At 35.5% G+C, this 22721-nt stretch overlaps 1 protein-coding gene across 1 annotated transcript in view; it reads left to right on the top strand.

Moving 5' to 3' along the window:
• nav2a (neuron navigator 2a) overlaps positions 1 to 22721 on the top strand; it is a 117523-nt gene that overhangs the window by 21449 nt on the left and 73353 nt on the right. Inside the window, 2 exon segments of the mRNA XM_048185425.1 lie at positions 10410 to 10527; positions 13086 to 13138. Of these exon segments, the coding sequence (XP_048041382.1) occupies positions 10410 to 10527; positions 13086 to 13138 (171 nt within the window).

Raw genomic sequence — 22721 nt, forward strand, 5'->3', positions numbered from 1 at the left:
CAAGAATCAATCACTTTCACTACTGTCCACACCTCACCTTCATGAACCACAGAGGTCTTTATGTGTCCTCCAATCCACTGGGCAGCTATCAGGAAAGCAGATCATTATTTCACCATGTATCTTGAATTATTACATAGAATACATGTATTTTAGTAGAACTGATAAATAACTTAATCATGTTTGTGATCTGGCCAAAATGTCCTGAAACAATTCATCACAAAATTTGTCACTGGCACTTGGAAAGAAAAAGAATAATAATAATGTTCAAAAGTTTGGCATTATTAAGATGATTTGATGTTTTTAAAAGGAGCCTCTTGTGCATTTGTAAAATGTCAAAATGGATTGTTTCCTTAATGTTTTTCCTAACCTTTGCAAAAACAAGAAAAACAATTAAAAAACTAGATGTTTTGAACATTCTGGAGAACATTCAGAAATAACGTTTCTATAACTTAATTACTGTAGCAGATGTTCTTAGAATATATTTTTATAAGCTGGGTTACTGCTCCCAAAATTTTGAACGATTGTATTTAATTTTATTTAAGAATAATCAAGGATATAAGGATTTCAGATAGATAGCTCTTGATGAAATAGCAAGATCTACTGGTACATCAGCAAGTGGAGCCTCTTTACTGCAAGATAATGAACAATAAGGTCAAGTTGGAATGACCCGGAAAGCTCAGCTGAAGGAAAGAATACATTTGCTTTAGAAATTGAATTTGTAGGCCGGTTAGAGTAGAGTAGCATAAATAAATGAAGCATCTGTGATCTGTGTGTCTGGCCGTGTGTGTTATTAGATTAGAGCTCTAATCAAGACACTCCAGAGGAGAATTACTCACTTTACACCACTGCTGGACCAGATCAGAACCAGACTGACACAACACAGATGGCAGGAGAGAAGAGTGGCTTAACTTCGTATTTTACTATAGGGTAAAAGGGATTTTGTACGAGATCATATCTACTTAATGCTGTTCTTAAAGGGTTAGTTCACCCAAAAATGAAAATTCTGTCATTTACTCGCCCTCATGTCATTCCAAACCTGTAAGACTTTTGTGCATCTTCAGATCACAAATGAAGAGATTCTGAGAGATTTCTGTCCCTCCATTGACAGCTACACAAATGACACTTAAACTCTTCAGAAAGTTCATAAAGAGATCGTAAAACTAATATGAATTCATATGAATTGAACAGTTCCATCTACATTTTCTGAAGCGATTCGATCGCTTTATATGATGAACTAATTTAGGCTTTTACTCACATATAAACATTCATCAGCTCACCAATCAGTTGTTGTAAACAGAAGCTCAAGCATGTTTGCTTGACATGCGAGAACCAATGAGCTTCAATCTTATGTGTTACGCAGCACGTTTGAGCTTCCACAAGAACCAATGAGGTTCATTCTTGTGTGTTACGCAGCACATTTGAGCTTCTGCGAGAACCAATGAGGTTCATTCTTGTGTGTTACGCAGCACATTTGAGCTTCTGCGAGAACCAATGAGGTTCATTCTTGTGTGTTACGCAGTACGTTTGCGCTTCTGCAAGAACCAATGAGGTTCATTCTTGTGTGTTACGCAGCACATTTAAGCTTCCACAAGAACCAATGAGGTTCATTCTTGTGTGTTACGCAGTACGTTTGCGCTTCTGCAAGAACCAATGAGGTTCATTCTTGTGTGTTACGCAGTACGTTTGCGCTTCTGCAAGAACCAATGAGGTTCATTCTTGTGTGTTACGCAGCACATTTGAGCTTCTGCAAGAACCAATGAGGTTCATTCTTGTGTGTTACGCAGTACGTTTGCGCTTCTGCAAGAACCAATGAGGTTCATTCTTGTGTGTTACGCAGTACGTTTGCGCTTCTGCAAGAACCAATGAGGTTCATTCTTGTGTGTTACGCAGCACGTTTGAGCTTCTGCAAGAACCAATGAGGTTCATTCTTGTGTGTTACGCAGCACATTTGAGCTTCTGCGAGAACCAATGAGGTTCATTCTTGTGTGTTACGCAGCACGTTTGAGCTTCTGCAAGAACCAATGAGTTTCATTCTTGTGTGTTACGCAGCACATTTGAGCTTCTGCAAGAACCAATGAGGTTCATTCTTGTGTGTTACGCAGCACATTTGAGCTTCTGCGAGAACCAATGAGGTTCATTCTTGTGTGTTACGCAGTACATTTGAGCTTACACAAGAACCAATGAGTTTCATTATTGTGTGTTACGCAGCACATTTGAGCTTCTGCAAGAACCAATGAGTTTCATTCTTGTGTGTTACGCAGCACGTTTGAGCTTCTGCGAGAACCAATGAGCTTCAATCTTATGTGTTACGCAGCACGTTTGAGCTTCTGCGAGAACCAATGAGGTTCATTCTTGTGTGTTACGCAGTATGTTTGAGCTTACACAAGAACCAATGAGTTTCATTCTTGTGTGTTACGCAGCACGTTTGAGCTTCTGCGAGAACCAATGAGCTTCAATCTTATGTTACGCAGCACGTTTGAGCTTCCGCAAGGACCAATGAGGTTTATTCTTGTGTGTTATGCAGCACGTTTGAGCTTCTGCAAGAACCAATGAGTTTCATTCTTGTGTGTTACGCAGCACGTTTGAGCTTCTGCGAGAACCAATGAGCTTCAATCTTATGTTACGCAGCACGTTTGAGCTTCCGCAAGGACCAATGAGGTTTATTCTTGTGTGTTATGCAGCACGTTTGAGCTTCTGCAAGAACCAATGAGGTTCATTCTTGTGTGTTATGCAGCATGTTTGAACTTCTGCGAGAACCAATGAGGTTTATTCTTGTGTGTTACGCAGTACATTTGAGCTTACACAAGAACCAATGAGTTGCATTATTGTGTGTTACGCAGCACATTTGAGCTTCTGCAAGAACCAATGAGTTTCATTCTTGTGTGTTACGCAGCACGTTTGAGCTTCTGCGAGAACCAATGAGCTTCAATCTTATGTGTTACGCAGCACGTTTGAGCTTCTGCGAGAACCAATGAGGTTCATTCTTGTGTGTTACGCAGTATGTTTGAGCTTCCACAAGAACCAATGAGTTTCATTCTTGTGTGTTACGCAGCACGTTTGAGCTTCTGCGAGAACCAATGAGCTTCAATCTTATGTTACGCAGCACGTTTGAGCTTCCGCAAGGACCAATGAGGTTTATTCTTGTGTGTTATGCAGCACGTTTGAGCTTCTGCAAGAACCAATGAGGTTCATTCTTGTGTGTTATGCAGCATGTTTGAACTTCCGCAAGGACCAATGAGGTTCGTTCTTGCACGTCAAGGTGCGGTTGAGCTTCTGTTTATGTTTGCTGATCAATGTTTATATGTGAATAATAGCCTAAATTCAATTTTATCAAATAACAGCTCAATTCAATTCATTAGTTTTACGATCTCTTTATGAACTTTTTGAAGCATCAAACTGGTAGTTGCATGAACTGTCAGTGAAGGGAAAGAAACATCTCAGATTTTAAAATTTGAGATGAAAATACATTAAAAATACATTGTGTTCCAAAGATTAACGAAAATCTCTCAGGTTTGGAATGACATGAGGTTGAGTAATTGATTACATAATTTAAATTTTTAGACTTAAGATGAAGACCAACATTTATGAATGTGAGAATGGGTTGCTGGTCAATCTATTTATATTTAATGAGTGAGTTGCATGCGTGTGTTTGTGTAAACTTTGCAGGTCTTGATTCGAAGGTCTTGTATGATCTAGCACTTGGCAGGATCTTTGCCTTTGAATCTTGTTGAGCGTTATGTTTGGTTTTGAGGGGGGATGTGGTGCAGAAGGGGGTTGTGGACCATCCGTCACCCTTCTCACCACCCCAACACACATTCTTGGTTGTTGTCACCACCTCTCGAGTAGCCACCAGACCTCCCACATACTCTGTTTTTCTCTGTGCATGTGGAGCTGATGTGCATGTGTGTTTGCATATGTTTGTGTACATATACAGGGAGTGCAGAATTATTAGGCAAGTTGATTTTCTGATCATATTTTTTTTCCAAGTACATTTTACCAATTCCAATCCACATCAATCTTAATAACTACCATTAATATTGTTTTTAATCATTTATAAGTGATACATAATAGTTCATGAAGGCTGGAAATGAAAAACGCCTATTATTCAGGTGTGCAGAATTATTAGGCAGGTTTTCTTTTACAGGCCAAATGAGCCAAAAAAGAGATTTAACTCAGACTGAAAAGTCAAAAATGATTAAATACTCATGAGAAGGACGCAATACTAATGCAATACTAGAAATTGCAAAGTTAAAGCATGACCAATGGACAGCAAAACGCTCATTGGGTCAGCGGGGTCATACAAAAACAGGTGGAAAAGAAAAGACGCATGTTAACTGCAAAAGAATGAAGAATTAAGGTGAAGAATTAAGTGTGAAACCATCAGGAACCCTTTAGTCTCCAGCGCCACCATTTTCCAGAACTGCAACCTACCTGGAGTCTCCAGAAGTGTGAGGTGTCAGGATCTCAGAGACTTAGGTTAGCTAAAGAATCCTAAAAAATGACCCGCTCTTAATAAAAATCACAAGCTGAAGTGTTATAAAATACATTAAGACTGGGTTTTTATAGGCCTTATAGACAGACAGCTTGAGAGTGACTCCTGATGGACCAGCACCACATCCTCTTGTACCACTGTTTGAAGAATTCATCTTCCAAAATCTGACAGTAAGTTTTAGAAGATCATTTTTAGTCCATATCTGCAAGACGGACATTTCAGGATAAGAGATGGACTAAAAGTGAACTCCCACACCTTACTGCCAGATTCTGGAAGATAAATTCTTCAAACAGTGGTACAAGAGGATGTGGTGCTGGTCCTTCAAGAGTCACTCTCAATCTGTCTGTCTATAAGCCCTATAAAAACCCAGTCTTCATGTATTTTATAACACTTCAGCTTGTGATTTTTATTAAGAGCGGGTCATTTTTTAGGATTCTTTAGCTAACCTAAGTCTCTGAGATCCTGACACCTCACACTTCTGGAGACTCCAGGTAGGTTGCAGTTCTGGAAAATGGTGGCGCTGGAGACTAAAGGGTTCCTGATGGTTTCACACTTAATTCTTCACCTTAATTCTTCATTCTTTTGCAGTTAACATGCGTCTTTTCTTTTCCACCTGTTTTTGTATGACCCCGCTGACCCAATGAGCGTTTTGCTGTCCATTGGTCATGCTTTAACTTTGCAATTTCTAGTATTGCATTAGTATTGCGTCCTTCTCATGAGTATTTAATCATTTTTGACTTTTCAGTCTGAGTTAAATCTCTTTTTTGGCTCATTTGGCCTGTAAAAGAAAACCTGCCTAATAATTCTGCACACCTGAATATAAGGCATTTTTCATTTCCAGCCTTCATGAACTATTATGCATCACTTATAAATGATTAAAAACAATATTAATAGTAGTTATTATGATTGATGTGGATTGGAATTGGTAAAATGTACTTGGAAAAAAAATATGATCAAAAAATCAACTTGCCTAATAATTCTGCACTCCCTGTACATTCTGTATGTGTGTGTGAAAAAGACTTGATAACAGTAAACCTTTAGAGACCAGCATCAGCTAGATGTGTCTTTAGTGACTGAAGCTGAAAAATAAGCATTAATCTTGGTTACCATAGCTATGTTCCCATTCAAAGGTGTGTTTATATTAAATTTTAACTGGAATGTTTTTTTTGTTTTTTGTTTTTTTTGAAGCAGTAAAAATCTGAGATGTCTCTACCTCAGCATTTGACACTTAGTGTGACACATAAAGAGAGGTATATCTTAAGCAATAGTCTCTTGACGATGCTCCAGAATGCATTTCACAGCTAAAATTATCCCCCCCCCCACACACACACACACACACACACACATCACTGACTTGATTACAGCCGTGAATGTCGCAGGGCGTCTCTGGGCTTTTCAGTGTTTATGAGTGTGCTTCACCTGTGAAAGCATAATGGTTCTGAACGTGAGAATGTACATCCCAGAGAGACGCCACAGCAGGTCGTCCTGCGATCACTACAAAACGGTAAGACCTCACTGCTGTGGAGAGCAGACCATTCCTGCTGATATCTGTAGGCAGTCAGCAGGGGATATATTTACACTCATGCAGCAGGTAGATACTGTCCAGACTTACTGCGCAATTTACTGCAAGCTGAGCTGAAGTTCTTTTAAGATGTTTGCGGCTGATTGAGGTTAAGATTAGCTTTAATTTTAGGAATAGAGGTTGCACCTAAAATTAATACATTTCAGCCAGGTCAGTGGAATATTAAAAGCACAAAGTATATTCACTCGACTGGTCAAGTTCTATATCATTTCAATGGTATATTTACTTAAATATTATACTAATAGTAAGTCTTTCTGGTCTCATTGATATGTTATTCAAAAGAAAAACAAATAATTGTCTTTAACATCAAGTAAATCCTCCAGTAAAACTACCCGATAGGATTGAATCAACAAGAAAATATTGGATTTTACAGATGAAAGTAATGTTTAGGGGTCAGATCAGATAGAAAATGCATGTTTTGAAGGTATTATTCATAATTCAGCTAATTTATTTATTGATTTTTCAAATGCTGTTTCTAAAATGTTTTAAAATATGAAAGATTTTGCTGAACAGCATACACTACCATTCAAAAGTTTAGTTTTTTTTTTTTTCGTTTTTTTTTGTTTATTATGCATTTACATTATTACAATTTAAAATAACTTTTTACTATTTTGATATTTTATTGTAATATATTCGTATGATGCAAAGCTGAATTTTCAGCATCATTACTCCAGTCTTCAGTGTCACATGATCCTTAAGAAATTACTCCAATATGCTGATTTGCTGCTCAAACAACATTTATTATTAATGTCAGTGTTGAAAACAGTTGTGCTGCTTAATATGTTTGTGTAAACTGTGATGATATTTTGTCAGAATTCTTTGAACCTTCACAAGAACAGCATTTAGTATTTGAAATAGAAATCTTAAATGTCATTTTGATAAATGTATACTCATCCTTGCTGAATATATTTTTAAATAATTAAATAAAATCTTTTGAATTGTAGTGTCCACAAGTAGTAGCAAACCATACAGCCAAGATCATTATTGAAATGCATGCTGGTCTAAGCTGTTAGCAGGGCAGTTATCTGACCTAACATTCACCTCAGTAAATGATCAATCATAATTACTTTAAAGTAGCGTATTATTTAAAGGCCTCTCTCGTGAACCTGAATGTAAGCTCTGTAGCTTCTGCCTGTCGTGCCTGCGGGAACAATTCTGTGTCTGTGACTAACACGGGCCGCCCTGTTATTAGTGTTTGACATGAGAGCCTTTGTAGTTGAACAGTGTTCTACGTCCCCGCTTTGAGTCCAAGTGACAGCTGTGAGTAAATTGTTGAAAACTTACCACACTCAGGAACCCCCGTTTGATATTCCCCGTCTTACTCACACAGGTAGTTAAACACACTCATCAGCAAATGCGTGCAAGAGCCACCTGTTCACCTGCACCAGAGTTATTCTGTGACAAACCACCCCGCAGGCACGTCTGAACTCGTTGAACAGCTCATACTCGGGTCAACAGTGGACTGGACAAAGCAACAGCCTTAAAAGAGTGCAGAAATAATAGATGCTAGTTTGATGTTCACACAACAAAGCAGGATTTGTGTGGGGAAGATTTTCTAAGTGCTGCTTTTGTGTGTGTGGGATTGACTCAGTATTCTTAAATCAGTGGGACTGAAGTGTCCTGCCTCAGTGACTCAGTGAATATAAAGGTCAGTCTATTTCACAGCATGAATGTCATCATAAGTGCTGATTCAGATGGCATACAGTATGTGGAGGTTTCTTAGTAATCGAGAATGACTTGCACTATAGAGGAAAATGCATACTTTTGGGTCGGTAAGATTTTTAATTTTTTAATTAAAATGTTCTGCTCACCAACCAAGTGTTTTCTTTTTCAATATATTTTAAAATGTAATTTATGTAAATAAATGTAAATTCAGAAATCATTCTAATATGCTGATTTGCTGCATAAGAAACATCTGTTAAAGGGATAGTTCACCCAAAATTGAAAATTTTATGTTTATCTGCTATATCCCTTACTCCCGTTGCCGTCTGTCAGTCATATAATGCATGTCAATGGGAACACCATCTATAAGAGTAAAAAAAAAACACGCACAGACAAATCCAAATGAAACCCTGCGGCTCGTGATGACACATTGATGTCCTAAGACATGAAACGATCGGTTTGTGCGAGAAACCGAACAGCATTTATATAATTTTTTACCTCTAATACACCACTATGTCCAACTGCCCTGCACATCCAGTTAGTAAGGTAAAAAAAAACATGTTCTGATGATGGAAGCGATGTCTCGTGCTTTACTTCAATGAGTGCGAGACATCACTTCCGTTGTCAGAGCGCGTTCAGACCTCACTAACCGGATGTGGAGGGCAGTTGGACATAGTGGTGTTTTAGAGGTAAAAAATGATATAAATACTGTTCAGTTTTAGGACATCAATGTGTCGTCACGAGCCTCAGGGTTTAATTTGGATTTGTCTGCATGTTTATTTTTAGTCTTATAGATGAAGTTCCCACTGACATGCATTATATGACTGACAGACTGTAATGGTTGGAGTTAAAAATCATCATTTGTGTTCTACTGTAGAAACAAAGTCACCTGGGGGTAAGCAGATAAACATCAAAGATCAAATTTAAATTTTTGGGTGAACTATCCCTTTAATATTATCAGTTAAAAGTCATGCTGCTTAATATTTTTGTGGAAACCATAAAGAAACAAGAAAGCATCAAGTTGAAGTAGAATTTTTTTTTAACATTCATCCTTGTTGAATAAAAGTATTAATTTCTTAAAAAAAAAAAAAAAAAAAAAAAATATATATATATATATATATATATATATATATATATATATATCTTACTGCCCACAAAAACTTTTGACTGGTTGTGCATGTTCAAAATCATTTTTACACATTCATTTCTTTAACTCATTGCATATTTTTCGCAAATATGGTCAAAATCACGCTGAAGATTCCAGTCATATCAGTGGCTAAGAAAAGGTGTTTAGTACTGTAATTAGATATTTTCAGTTGTGAAATAAATTAATAATGTGAAAGAAATATGCCTGAGAAAGAATACAATGGAATCAGGAACTGAACACTTTTGATTTAGTGTGATTATGAATTACATGCCAAGATCCAAGACCACTGTCCTTTCAGCCAGTGAAACAAAAATTATACTGCAGCTTTAATACATCATATGTTAACATAGTCTTAATGCCAAAGGAATCATTATCAGATGAACTAGATTCAATACTGGTACTCATTTCTTTTGGCATGAAAAGCTTGTTTACATGGTGGTGACCTGGTTCAATCTGACAGACAAGTGTCATCTGTAATTTCCTCATCTCTTTTGTTTCTTGGAGGCATGTTTACCCTTACCTTCACTTCACTGTCTTCACCTCACCTTTAATTACATCTGACTCACTTAGCCCACAAAACTTCAAAGCATGAGCTAGATATGTACATTTCTCCATTGACTTTAGTCATCGCTCCCCGTAATTATATGGGCTTTGCGTGCTGTTTTAAGTAGAAATGACTCTAGCGAGAGCGATTCGAGGGAGAGTGTTTATTTTGATGGTACAGGGACTAAGGGTGCACCTGTTATTTCCCATCTAGGAAGCTGATTCCTCACATGAGTAACACTGCAGTAATACCACCAGTCTTTATTTACTCATGAAACACACCACACAAGCTCTTCAAGCCCACACAAATATGTTTGACTTCTGCCAGGCCTTTGATTGTGTGTAAAGCCTGCACCACATCTAACAATAAAACAACTCCCTGAAACATTTAACTTGCCTACTGTAAATTGTGTTGTTTATGTGATGTTGTAATATAGCCTATTATTATTAGTTGATTGAAAATTGTGATGTTGAAGTGTTAAAAAAAAAAACATTCACACACCTAAAAGAACATGTTAACAACAATTAAAGACATGTTCCATGTAAGCTTTTCCTTTATTTTCCACACAAACGTGATATTTTGGGCATCTCTGTGCGTTTTAATGCTCGTCGCACTACGTGTTTTCCGCTTTGCCTAACTTGTGACGGGACGCGGGAATGTTTTTGGACAGCAAACAACACATGACTCCTTTCAAACCCATTCAGAGGTTTAATTTAAGCTCCCTCGGGGTCTCCCTCCTCCTGCTCCAGTGAAGGGGCTTTTCTGTGATGTCAGACGGGAGAATTCGAGCATTATTAGTGCTGAATAACTTGAATAAGGCACAATGGAGTTGATTTGAATAGAGCGCGGAGCCGGAGAGACGCTGCGCTCAGTCTTCGCGGAGCCGCGGTTACGTGTAGGCTATGTCGTGAATACAAGTTGTTTGTAACTTTTTTTGATGGTTGGATTTATAAGCGAGGTTTCTCCTCTCTCGTTTTGACAGATCTACACGGACTGGGCAAATCACTACTTGGCCAAATCGGGACACAAGCGCCTGATTAAAGACCTGCAGCAGGATGTGAGCGACGGCGTGCTGCTGGCTGAGATCATCCAGGTTATCGGTGAGCGATTCACTCTCTCTCTAACAGGCAAAAATAATTGATCAAAGATTTTCTGTGCAAGATTTTAGTAATTTTTTTAAGTATATAAAATTATATAATTTACTCACTAATAATTACCCTACTTTTTAAAATGATTTTTAGTTGGCCTATTTATTTATTTATTGTAAATTCGATCTAGATTAGATATAATAGGCTTAATGCATTGTTACATAGTCTAATTATTAAAAATAAATACATCAAAGAGTATTATAAATAAATAATATGTGACATTTTATATGTTTATGCATTTATATTTAAACAGTACTCTCAGCATGCATTCATTAGACCAAAAATATTGGATTTATTAAACTACATTAGGAATACATTATAAAATATTATAAAGGATGATGGTTTGCTTCTTTTATTTATTTATTTTGATCACATTGTGCTCAGTGTATCGATTTATTAGACTAAAATAAGATAATATTGGATTATTACATGATCAAATTATTAAAAAAGATCACAGAGTAATATTAATACATAATTTGTGATGTATTATATATTTATGCATTTATAGTTAATTCTTTTTTTAAAAAACATGCATTTTTCACTAACATTTAATACATTTCAAACTATTATTTATTTATTGTCTTTGTATTCTTCAAAACAGTCTGAATTAGCAATGCTTTTACCTTTCGGTCACTAATATTTTAAGTTTGTTAAATCTGTCATGGCAGACTACTTATTATCGCAGTAGATCCACCCAATTGTAATAGGAGTTTTTAATGCTTTAATACTATTTACATACTTCCTAGTGCTCAGTTGGAAAACTGATCCCTGCAGTTCTTCCCATGGACACACAAAAATAGAGTTTTTCTTTACCTCTGTCCTCCAAAAATGTTTTGTAAGAACAGGAAAGCATTTGGTTACTTAACAGCAGAAAGTACAGTGTTCTGGGGTAAAGCGGTGTTATATGACTCATCATTGTGGACATCCCACTTTGTCCTCTTGTGTTTTCTATATCTCAAGGGAATATGACACACTGGCCGATTGAAGCTGAAACCTGACCGGTCCGGTCTGACAGACACAAATACTGCAGGCAACCAGTCACATGCTTCACATATTTACTTTTTTATATTAAAGGGAGCTGATGGCCAAAAGTTTCAAAAGGAAATTTTAAAATAAGAAAATGTCTGGAGTGGTGACAATAGAAAAAGATAAAAGATATTTAAATAACTCATGCCAAGTTACAGGAGCCCCATATAGAATCATCAGATGTCATTTATTTTAAAGAAAGATATGAGATAAAGATAAGCTATTCAGAAATGAATTCTGAAGTCTAGAATTTGTTTGCAGGTGCCACTTTGATATCATATATGATACATATAGAGTGTATGCATGTATGTAAATAGTGATTAAATAACAAATTATTTAGAATACATGGCAACTGTGATGCTTATTTGATGTTATATAGTTTTTATTTCAAATTGTCATATTGAAGCCAAATAATAAATACCATGGTATTTACATGTTACTTCAAAGAATATCATGGTATATGTAAAAAAAAAAAAAAAAAAAATGTTTTAAAGAAATTTAGAGGTCTAGAATTTGTTTGCAGATGCCTTCTTGATATTTTTTATATCGAATTTTGATATCATGCAATGAAATTAATACACTCTTAATTGTGGCTTAAGTATTTTATATAAAATAATAATTAACATTATAAAATAATGAATAAATTAAAAAATTAAATTTATGTATATTTAAAAATAAACATACATTGTGATGTTTATGTGATGTTATATATTTTTATTTTTTATTACAAATTGTGATATTAAATTGGAAAATACCATGGTATTATATGTGTCTTAAAGAATATTATTAAAGATATAAATATTAAAGATATAATATATATATATATATATATATATATATATATATATATATATATATATATATATATATTTTTTTTTTTTTTATCTATTTTCATATCTAAAACAATTAAATCAATGCATTCTTAAATGTGGCTTAAGTATTTTATATCAAATACTAATTAAACAACATAATAATGATTAAATAACAAATTATTTCAAAGATGGCCACCCAAATGGTTGTCCTGTAATCACAGAGTCAGAGCGTCTCAGATGTGTCTGTCTTCCATGCTTACTCACCTGACATCTTACACATTCCCCACACATTTTTCCCACAGCGCAGGAGGTAAAGTGATTCCTGCAGGCATGTAGCTGTCATTGTAGCCGTGTGTGCAGTTGTCAGCAGTGAGCGAACGGCCCTGTTTCAGCTGCCGTGGTGGGGTGGAGGTGTGGCTGGGCCTGCCGGGATGCAGGGTGGAGAGCAGTCAGTCACCCTGAGGAAAGCCCCAAAGCAGTCGCATCCCAGCAGGCCCTGCCACACAGTTGCTCAAGCAGGATCTAGTTTCCACATTAGGGGTCAAAAATCTGTCCAGCTCAGACTCAGAAAGGACATACTGCACTTCAGGCTTACAACTAAGGAAATCCGCCAACTTGTTTCCTTTTGTAAATGAATTTGTCTGTATTTCTGTCTTTTTCCGGATACCGCAGCAAATGAGAAGATTGAGGATATTAATGGATGCCCTAAGAGTCGTTCTCAGATGGTAAGCATTATTTATAATTATGATTTATTGCCTTCTCGTTGTGTCATTTTGACAATTGGAGAATATGTGCATTAAAAGGCAATGCTGTATCTGTCCAGGGAAACGATAATACATTGACTGTTCAGAAACACTTTCTCACAGCATGCTTGGCTTACAGTATGGACTTGCACTTTAATACTGTTATTTTTGCTTCTCTTGCGGTCTTTCTTTATAAACATCTGGGGTAGTTTGGCAGAAACTTAAAAAACTCTTGAAACCATCAGTAAATGTATAGGTTTGGAGGAAGCACAAGCCAGATTACAGATGTAAAGGGCTATTTTAGCCAAGCCATAGCTAAGCAAAACAAACTCTAGAAGTCTGAGTATCACTGATGGTAGTATCACACATGAACAGAGGCAGCGGTTAGTTTTGACTTGTCTCCATTACAAAGGCAGCTGTCAAGCCTGATTGGACGCAACAAAGGAATCATTTTCAAAGGGCTTTTTTTCTTTATGGTAGATAGACCATACGTGCGTTTTGTTATTATTAGAGGTTTTGATAATAATAGTGGTCTGTTGGATGTTGGGTTTGGAGTCTGGTGTGCTACGATCTTTGGCCAACTGGCTTCACTAGAAAGACAATACTGCAGTGGTTGATAAGGATGGGAATCACAGAGAATTGAAAGATACTGCTTCCGATTCTAACTAAAGATTTATGTCCCTTATTAGTTCCATTAGTGATTCTTTTAGACTTTTTAGGAAGAAATATTTGGAAGCATAACCTTGATGTATCCATTTTTGGATTTTAAAAGAACAAATATACACTACATTTCAAAACTTTGAGGTTGGTAAGATTTATTTTATGTTTTTGAAAGAAGTATCTTATGATCACCAAAGCTGCATTTATTTGATAAAAAATACAGTAATATTTTTAAAAATTATTACAATTTTAAACATCTATTTTCTGTTTTAAGATATTTTAAGATGAAATTAATTCCTTTGATGGCAAAGCTGGTAAAGTGTCACACGATCCTTCAGAAATCATTCTAATATGCTGATTTGCTGCTCAAAAAACATTTATTATCAATGTTGAAAACAGTTGTGCTGCTTTATATTTTAGGAAACTATAATAAAAAAAAAAAATTCAGGTTTCTTTGATGAATATAACATTCAAAAGAACAGCATTTATTTAAAATAGAAATATTTAGTAACGTTATACTTGTCTTTACTGTCACTTTTGATCAGTTTATTGCATCCTTGCTTTCAAAAGAAATCTTACTGACCCCCATATTTTTGAATGGTAGTGTAGCATAATTCATTTTTTGTTTTGCAAAATTAGTGTTCACACAGACTTTTTAATGATTTTTCCTGAGATTTTTTATAGTCTTGGCATATAAGTGCAATCCCATAACTGGCCATAACTGTATAATAAAAAAAGCTGAAACCACTGATTACAGCAATAGCATAATGTGTATCTTTAGTATGAGCTTGAGGTTCAGAAATTAATTCAGTACCCAATCCAATTCATGTGTTTTGATTATCAAAAAGAACCGACTCATAAAAGTCATTCATTCATCATGAATTGGGCATCACTGGTTGCACTGCATGTTTTTGATTCACTAAAATGGAGTCAGTACTAATAAGAGTCAGTCGTTTTGCAATCAGACCACTCTGGTCGCTGTATGTTTCTCAATAGCTATGTTTCCATCCACCTATTTTTATGCAAATTTTAGGATATTGCATAGAAAAATGCCAATATGCAAATACATTTTAAAAATGTGCATAAAAAAACTTCTTGTTGAATTGGATTATTTTATCCGATAAGAAGACACACATAAACTACGATTGAAACAAATTTTCTGAATAAATCCCTCGATGCGCAACAAAAAAGTCACGTGACTTTTCCTCAACAGAGGATGTGATTGATTGGATACCTGGACTAACCAGCAGATCAGTTTCATTGCACAGCGTCCCAAAGTATGTCATCAGAATGATTTTTGTTTAATTCCCTCCCAGAAGCATCTCTGCATGATTGCGTTTCCCAGCCCTAATGGTTGACAAGATTTACAAAGAAAGCTTGCTGGTAAACATTCTGACTATGCTGGTGTTTTCAGATGTGAGAGGTAGATTAGGAGGTTTAAATGGCAGGGGTCAGGATTGTCCATCTCTTTTACCCGTCTCTCATTGCTATCTCTCACTGACTTCCTCTTTCTCCGGCTCCATCAATTAGCTTCGTCCCCTCAGAAGCAAATTGCACCATAATTTACTACTTTTAGACACACACAGCCTTTGTGTTCACATTTTCTTTCTCTTTTCCTTTTCTTTGCTCACAGTTTTCTTTCATTCTATAGCTGCGTGAATACTCTGGTCTTTTGAATTTCACCATCTATATCTCAGCCGGTGGTAACTGTATTAGCATGTGCCTATATGCACGTCTTTTCATGTCAGCAGACATTCTTTATTTATGCATCTCACTGCAGTTTTCCTGTATGTGAGTCACTCTGAAGCTGTTTTTAATTCCAGCGTGTGTATTTGTTTGTGCGCGTGTGTCTTTAGCTAGGAAGCAAAACACTGCTGGAAGCAGGTGCAAGCAAAGCTATTATGCAAATATCATCATTGTGTGTTTTTATCAAGAGCGGGAATTGCACAATCGCTCAGTGAATGGGCCTCTAGTAACAGCTTACACCGGACACACAAGCACTTGTGTTGATTAGCATAAAGATCCATTTGGTAGAGTAATATCGCTGGAAACGCTAATTGCTGACATGATACTTAACCTCAGCATTCAGATGGTTAAATATGTAAACACATTAAGCCAAACTCATATTGTAGGAATTTGAATTAATTTGTCACAATAGCTTTGGAGGACCATAATATTGATGCAGCATGTTTTAAGTGCTCAGCATGAAATGCAGGTATGCAACTCATTTTACTTCCAGAATGCATCAGAAATGGATGTTACATAGTAGGGCCTTAATAGGATGTCGACCAAAAAAGAAATAATAATAATAATGATAATCGGCCAAAACATGTTTTATTCAAATCTAATGTTTTGCCCATGTTTCTGTGATTTATTTAGGGGTAGGGGTTGGGTTAGGCAATAGAAAATATTATTAACCTTATATAAAATCAACTTAAGTCTATGCATTGTCTTCACTAATATAGTGAAACAAACACATATGTTTGTGTCGCTCTACTCTCAACTGCTTAAAGGTGCCCTAGATTCAAAAATTGAATTTACCTCGGCATAGTTGAATAACAAGAGTTCAGTACATGGAAATGACATACAGTGAGTCTCAAACTCCATTGTTTCCTCCTTCTTATATAAACCTAATTTGTTTAAAAGACCTCCAAAGAACAGGCGAATCTCAACATAACACCGACTGTTACGTAACAGTCGGGGTCATTAATATGTACGCCCCCAACATTTGCATATGCCAGCCCATGTTCACAACAATATGAAAGGCATTAGACAAGGGCAGCCAGTAACGTCTGGATCTGCACAGCTGAATCATCAGACTAGGTAAGCAAGCAAAGACAATAGTGAAAAATGGCAGATGGAGCAATAATAACTGACATGAACCAATGATTTTTAGTGGTGTTTGTAAATTGTCTTTCTAAATGTTTCCTTAGCATGTTGCTAATGTACTGTTAAATGTGGTTAAAGTTACCATCGTTTCTTACTGTATTCACAGAGATAAGATTTTCATTTTTTAAACACTTGCAGTCTGTATAATTCATAAACACAACTTCATTCTTTATAAATCTCTCCAACAGTGTGTAATGTTAGCTTTAGGCACGGAGCACCATCAAACTCATTCAGAATCAAATGTAAACATCCAAATAAATACCATACTTACGCGATTAGACATGCTGCATGACGAACACTTTGTAAAGATCCATTTTGAGGGTTATATTAGCTGTGTGAACTTTTTTTTATGTTGTTTAAGGCAAGCGCGAGCTCTTGGGGCGTGGAGCACGAGAATTAAAGGGGCCGCACACCCTGAATCGGCGCATTTATAATGATGCCCCAAAATAGGCAGTTAAAAAAATTAATAAAAAAAAAACTATGGGGTATTTTGAGCTGAAACTTCACAGACACATTCAGGGGACACCTTAGACTTATATTACATCTTTTAAAAACATGTTCTTCGGCACCTTTAAAACTTTTTTCAATGAATGTGGAGTGTTAGTTTCTATTTAATCAATATATTTGTTACCCCTGGATATTTTGTGTTCATCTGATAGCTATTTTATCAGTCTGGGCTATAGCATCATTCTCACATTCATGTTTGGGACTGTTTTTACACCTGTTTGTTCCCTTTTAGACCACATCCTCCTGCCCTTTAAACCACCCAGCAGTCAGACAAAGCAAAGCAAACTGCTCGCAAGATACGCTGCATTTTATATTAAGGGCTGTTGACACAGGGCTGCTAAAACACACAGGAAATCTCAGTGTTTTAACTCACCTAGTGGTGCATATTGACACAGAGAGTTGCTTCAGCTGAGTCATTCTCTGATCACATGTCTGGTGGATGTTAGTAAAGCAGAGCAAAGTGGCAAAAATGACAGAAAAAAACTTTTTCAAGGACAAAAAGTAATGGGAGAGGAGGTACAAAATATAGCATAACCACTTTACTGAACACACTTGTCTTTTGTTTTGTTAGTTAAGGGGGAAATTATAAGTGGAATGATTGGCATGCTAATCTAATTTGGTTGTCTGTCAGTCATCACAGGAGGTTGTTTTCTTCTTCTTCTTTGCTGTAACTTTAATGAGGCCTGGATTAGATGAGTGATGAAAGTAATGTTGGACAAAATTCATTCATTTTTTGAAGAAATTAATATTGTTATTCATCAAAAATGCATTAAATTCACTGGCGATACTGAAGACTGGAGTAATGTCTGCTGAAAATTCAGCTTTGCCATCACAGGAATAAATTAAATTTTTTAAATTATTTTAAATTGTAATAAAATTAAAAATATTTCTGTTTTTACTGTTTTTATGCAGCCTCTGTGAGCATAAAAGGCTTTTTAAAAACATTAACAATATTTTACAGTGAAAGCATTTCTGCATGTGACACATTTTAATGTTGCTTTATTATACTTATATACAGGGTCTTATCATGAAAAGTTACAGTACCAGCATCAGTTATTCTGACCTAGAATAACACGTTTTGAGAGAGAGAAAAAGAAAGGCCTCAGCTTTTTAATGATATTATTATGTTTTTACTGCAAGCTGAGATATAATCATTTAAATGTAGGGTGACATTTTCTTTTTTTTTTTTTTTTTTTTTTACTTCAGTGCATAAACTTCGAATGTGTTTCTGGGTCATAGTGACTCTAAATTATATTTTTGAATTTTTTTCTTTGATGTTTCGCAATACAATAGTTCATTGGATGAAAACATAAAGTAACTTTCAGAACTGAAAAATCTGTATTGGCACAACTTCCTGACATTAGACAGACACATTTGAACACATGACCAGCACATTTACACACCAACAACACATATATTGTGAAGATTTTATTCCAGTGTGTATACAACTAAAGATGATATCTTTGTAAAGGATCCCAACATTGGATCTGAGAGGCTAAAGTTTATCAAACAAAATCATTTCAATATAATTTTCACATTTTGAACATTTAAAATCTCTCACAATGCAATGCAGACTTTGCAAAGTGGCTGTTTTTTAAAGATAAAGCAGCTAAAAACCATATTTGATCCAACAACACGGCACAACAGCAATTTAAAAGTCAGAAAATGATCATAGAATAACTAAATTTTAGTGTAAAACAATAACAATACTATAAGTGTAGAGAGGATACAAAAAAGTAAAAAGCATGATATGACATCTTCAATGGTTAGCATCCATAATATTGATGGTATCAGATATGCTTGTTTAATTAATTTTATTCTAATTCTATTAAGACACAAGTGTCTGGATTCTTTATACAGTATTACTGCAATAACATAAAGCATGTCACATGACCAGTTCCCCTGTCAGTCATCACCTTTAAGTGCACACATTCTCTCTTTCTCCTCAACTCTATCTCACTGTCACATAAACACACTTACACACAAGGAGAACTTTATTAGAAAACCAGTGGTGATGAAAAATATAATGACAGAGGGGGAAAAAAACAACCAGAGGGAGAGCTGGAGACAGATAATGAGAGAGACTTTGTGTGTGAGGGAGTCTCATATAGAAGGAATGTATCCGGTATATGTTAACATGTTTATGTGTTTGAGACAGACAATAGTTCTGTGTGTGTGTGTGTGTGTGTGTGTGTGTGTGTGTGTGTGTGTGTGTGTGTGTGTGTGTGAAAGTGTTTGTTTAGCAGGCCGTCTCTGCCCTGTTGTGTTAGACACTATAGAGCCTCTGAGGAACAGATACACTCCTACAGTCTCTCACAGGTAACATGCAGAGAGGTGAGAATAAAACGCTCTGTCTTCAGGTACACGTTGTATTGCTTTAAGGACTTATTGGATTGATTATTGACATGGAGTAAGGGAGTAAGATAGGGCTCAAAATGCTTTTGTATTGTTATTTCTGATTTAGACATGTAAGTGTTGTACTGTACAAACTATGACAGTCATACAGCCGCGTAGAGTCTGCAAATGGCAAACAAAACGATTTTTTCTATGTGCTTTAATTGTTTCAATATTATGGAAAGTATGCTAACTTACATGTCATGTTTGAAAAGGTTTTAGCATACTTTTAATATCTTTGGCCAGTCAAATATTTTGCTGGAGTACTTCAAGCCATTAAAGGTGCCCTAGAACTTTTTTTTAAAAGATGTAATATAAGTCTAAGGTGTCCCCTGAATGTGTCTGTGAAGTTTCAGCTCAAAATACCCCATAGATTTTTTTTTTATTCATTTTTTTAACTGCCTATTTTGGGGCATAATTAGAAATGAGCCGATTCAGGGTGTGTGGCCCTTTAAATCTCGTGCTCCACGCCCCAAGAGCTCGCGCTTGCCTTAAACAACATAAAAAAAGTTCAAACAGCTAATATAACCCTCAAAATGGATCTTTACAAAGTGTTCGTCATGCAGCATGTCTAATCGCGTAAGTACAGTGTTTATTTGGATGTTTACATTTGATTCTGAATGAGTTTGAGGCTGTGCTCCGTGGCTAACGGCTAATGCTACACTGTTGGAGAGATTTATAAAGAATGAAGTTGTGTTTATGAATTATACAGACTGCAAGTGTTTAAAAATGAAAATAGCGACGGCTCTGGTCTCCATGAATACAGTAAGAAACGATGGTAACTTTAACCACATTTAACAGTACATTAGCAACATGCTAACGAAACATTTAGAAAGACAGTTTACAAATATCACTAAAAATATCATGTTATCATGAATCATGTCAGTTATTATTGCTCCATCTGCCATTTTTTGCTATTGTCCTTGCTTGCTTACCTAGTCTGATGATTCAGCTGTGCACATCCAGACGTTCTGCCCTTGTCTAATGCCTTTCATAATGTTGGGAACATGGGCTGGCATATGCAAATATTGGGGGCGTACACCCCGACTGTTACGTAACAGTTGGTGTTATGTTGAGATTCGCCTGTTCTTCAGAGGTCTTTTAAACAAATGAGATTTATATAAGAAGGAGGAAACAATGGAGTTTGAGACTCACTGTATGTCATTTCCATGTACTGAACTCTTGTTATTTAACTATGCCGAGGTAAATTCAATTTTTGAATCTAGGGCACCATTAATGTATTTGGAGAAAGCTTTAACATTGAGCTCAAACGTGCATTATTATCATTTTTTATCATTTTTTTATTATTATTTTTAAGTGATAGAATGATTTATATTGGATGATATTTGGCCATTTTGAGGTCATAAGCATTAATCAAATGCTTGGCTAATTTACAGAGGTTTGACTTCCTTTTGTAATTTCCTAGCATCTACAGTATGTGTACTATGAATATTTTTGCTTATTAGAGTATTGTAAGATTTGGTTAGTAACATACTAACATCCACATTAACCTACCAACTGTGGAAGTCAATTCTCCCATACATTATGCATTAGGAGCATCATTATTAGTGCATAATAAACAACTTAATTTTTTTCACATTTATTGTGAATTAGTGTGTAAAACGAAGTGTCGATTTCAGTGATTACAAATTTGTGTCTATATTTTCAGTCTTAAAATTGTTTGGTCTTTTAAGAATTATGTTTAAATGTAATTTTAAATTGTATAAAAGTCAAGATATCATGGTCATTGACGAATAAGGTTTTTAAAAGTGTAAAAAAACATAATGGAGATATAATTAATTCTAAAGATTTATTAAGGGTTAACAATGAGATTATATGGTTTTTATAATCAGTTAACACTGCTTTTGTCATTTTTACAAGACGAACAAAATTTGTCACCAAAAAAGTCACAAATTTCAGTTTTACCAAATGACACGTTTGGTTATACCGAATGCCGATATTTTCAGACAATGCTAACAGGCTGAGATTGCTAACTAGCTAGCAAAACGACAATTAAACATTTTATGTTTAGTACAAGTTTTTAAAATATTACAACATTTTCCATGTTTTATAGCAGTTGTACCGAATGACCTGATGTTTCGGGACATGAGTATGAGCAAGTGAAAACATTAATTTTTCAAATAGTTAAGAGAGAGTTAGTTACTTTGCCTTATGACCATGTGGTCTTTTGCAGGTGTCTGAGTGAGGTCACATCCTGTCACATGATATTGACCGCATGACATGATCCAAAATGGTCCCTTTATATTGGTTACTCCGAATGACAATGAAATTAATTTTTCTCAACATTCTTTCTCATAACAAAGCAACGACTACTACACATAATTTAATACCATGTTGCACTATGTTGATATATGATGTTATAAAATCATGCCAGAATAAAAAATAAATATATATATTTATTACATTGTAAGATGTTTTAATCACAAATGAAATGGCTGTTTTGGCCTTTGGACAGTTAAACCGAATTACCTTTTTTTGACTCTTCAAAATCTTTAAAATACCTTCATATGTAGCAAAATTTAATTAAAACCGTTTGGATTCAGTAAAAGAGATCTAGTTGTACTGCCTTACATATTTTTGATGTCATATCTTTGTTTTTTGTTTTTTATTATTAAGGCCTTTGGACAAAAAAATGACCCATCACGTCATTAACCCATGAACATCAATCTATGAACAAACAATACTGGGCGACCACTAATGTTTTTCACTAGTAAATTTCAGTGGCTTATAAATACTAGCATGTGTTTGGTTCTGGTTAAGTGTTTTTTTATGGCTCAGTTGTTTGCTTTTATTCCAGTAGGTTTTGATTTCTATTGACCCAGTGAGTTTTTTTTTAATGCAGCTATTATGAGAATGTCATTCAGAGTGACGTTTGCTGTCATGCATGACCTGCAGACCAACAATCACTGAAGACAATGTTGTTATGTTGGAGCTAAATTGCCCCACACCCCATTTTTCTAATGCATTCACATTGACTTCATAGAATATTATGCCTTGTAATTCAATTCACAGAGGGAAAGAGAATATGGATTCCATTTCAACCCCTCTCTCTCAGTGATATTTTTATTTAGAAATGTTATTTTTAGTCCTGGAT

Source organism: Megalobrama amblycephala, linkage group LG3 (genome assembly GCF_018812025.1).
Source record: "Megalobrama amblycephala isolate DHTTF-2021 linkage group LG3, ASM1881202v1, whole genome shotgun sequence".
In the NCBI taxonomy this organism is placed as follows: Eukaryota; Metazoa; Chordata; class Actinopteri; order Cypriniformes; family Xenocyprididae; genus Megalobrama; species Megalobrama amblycephala.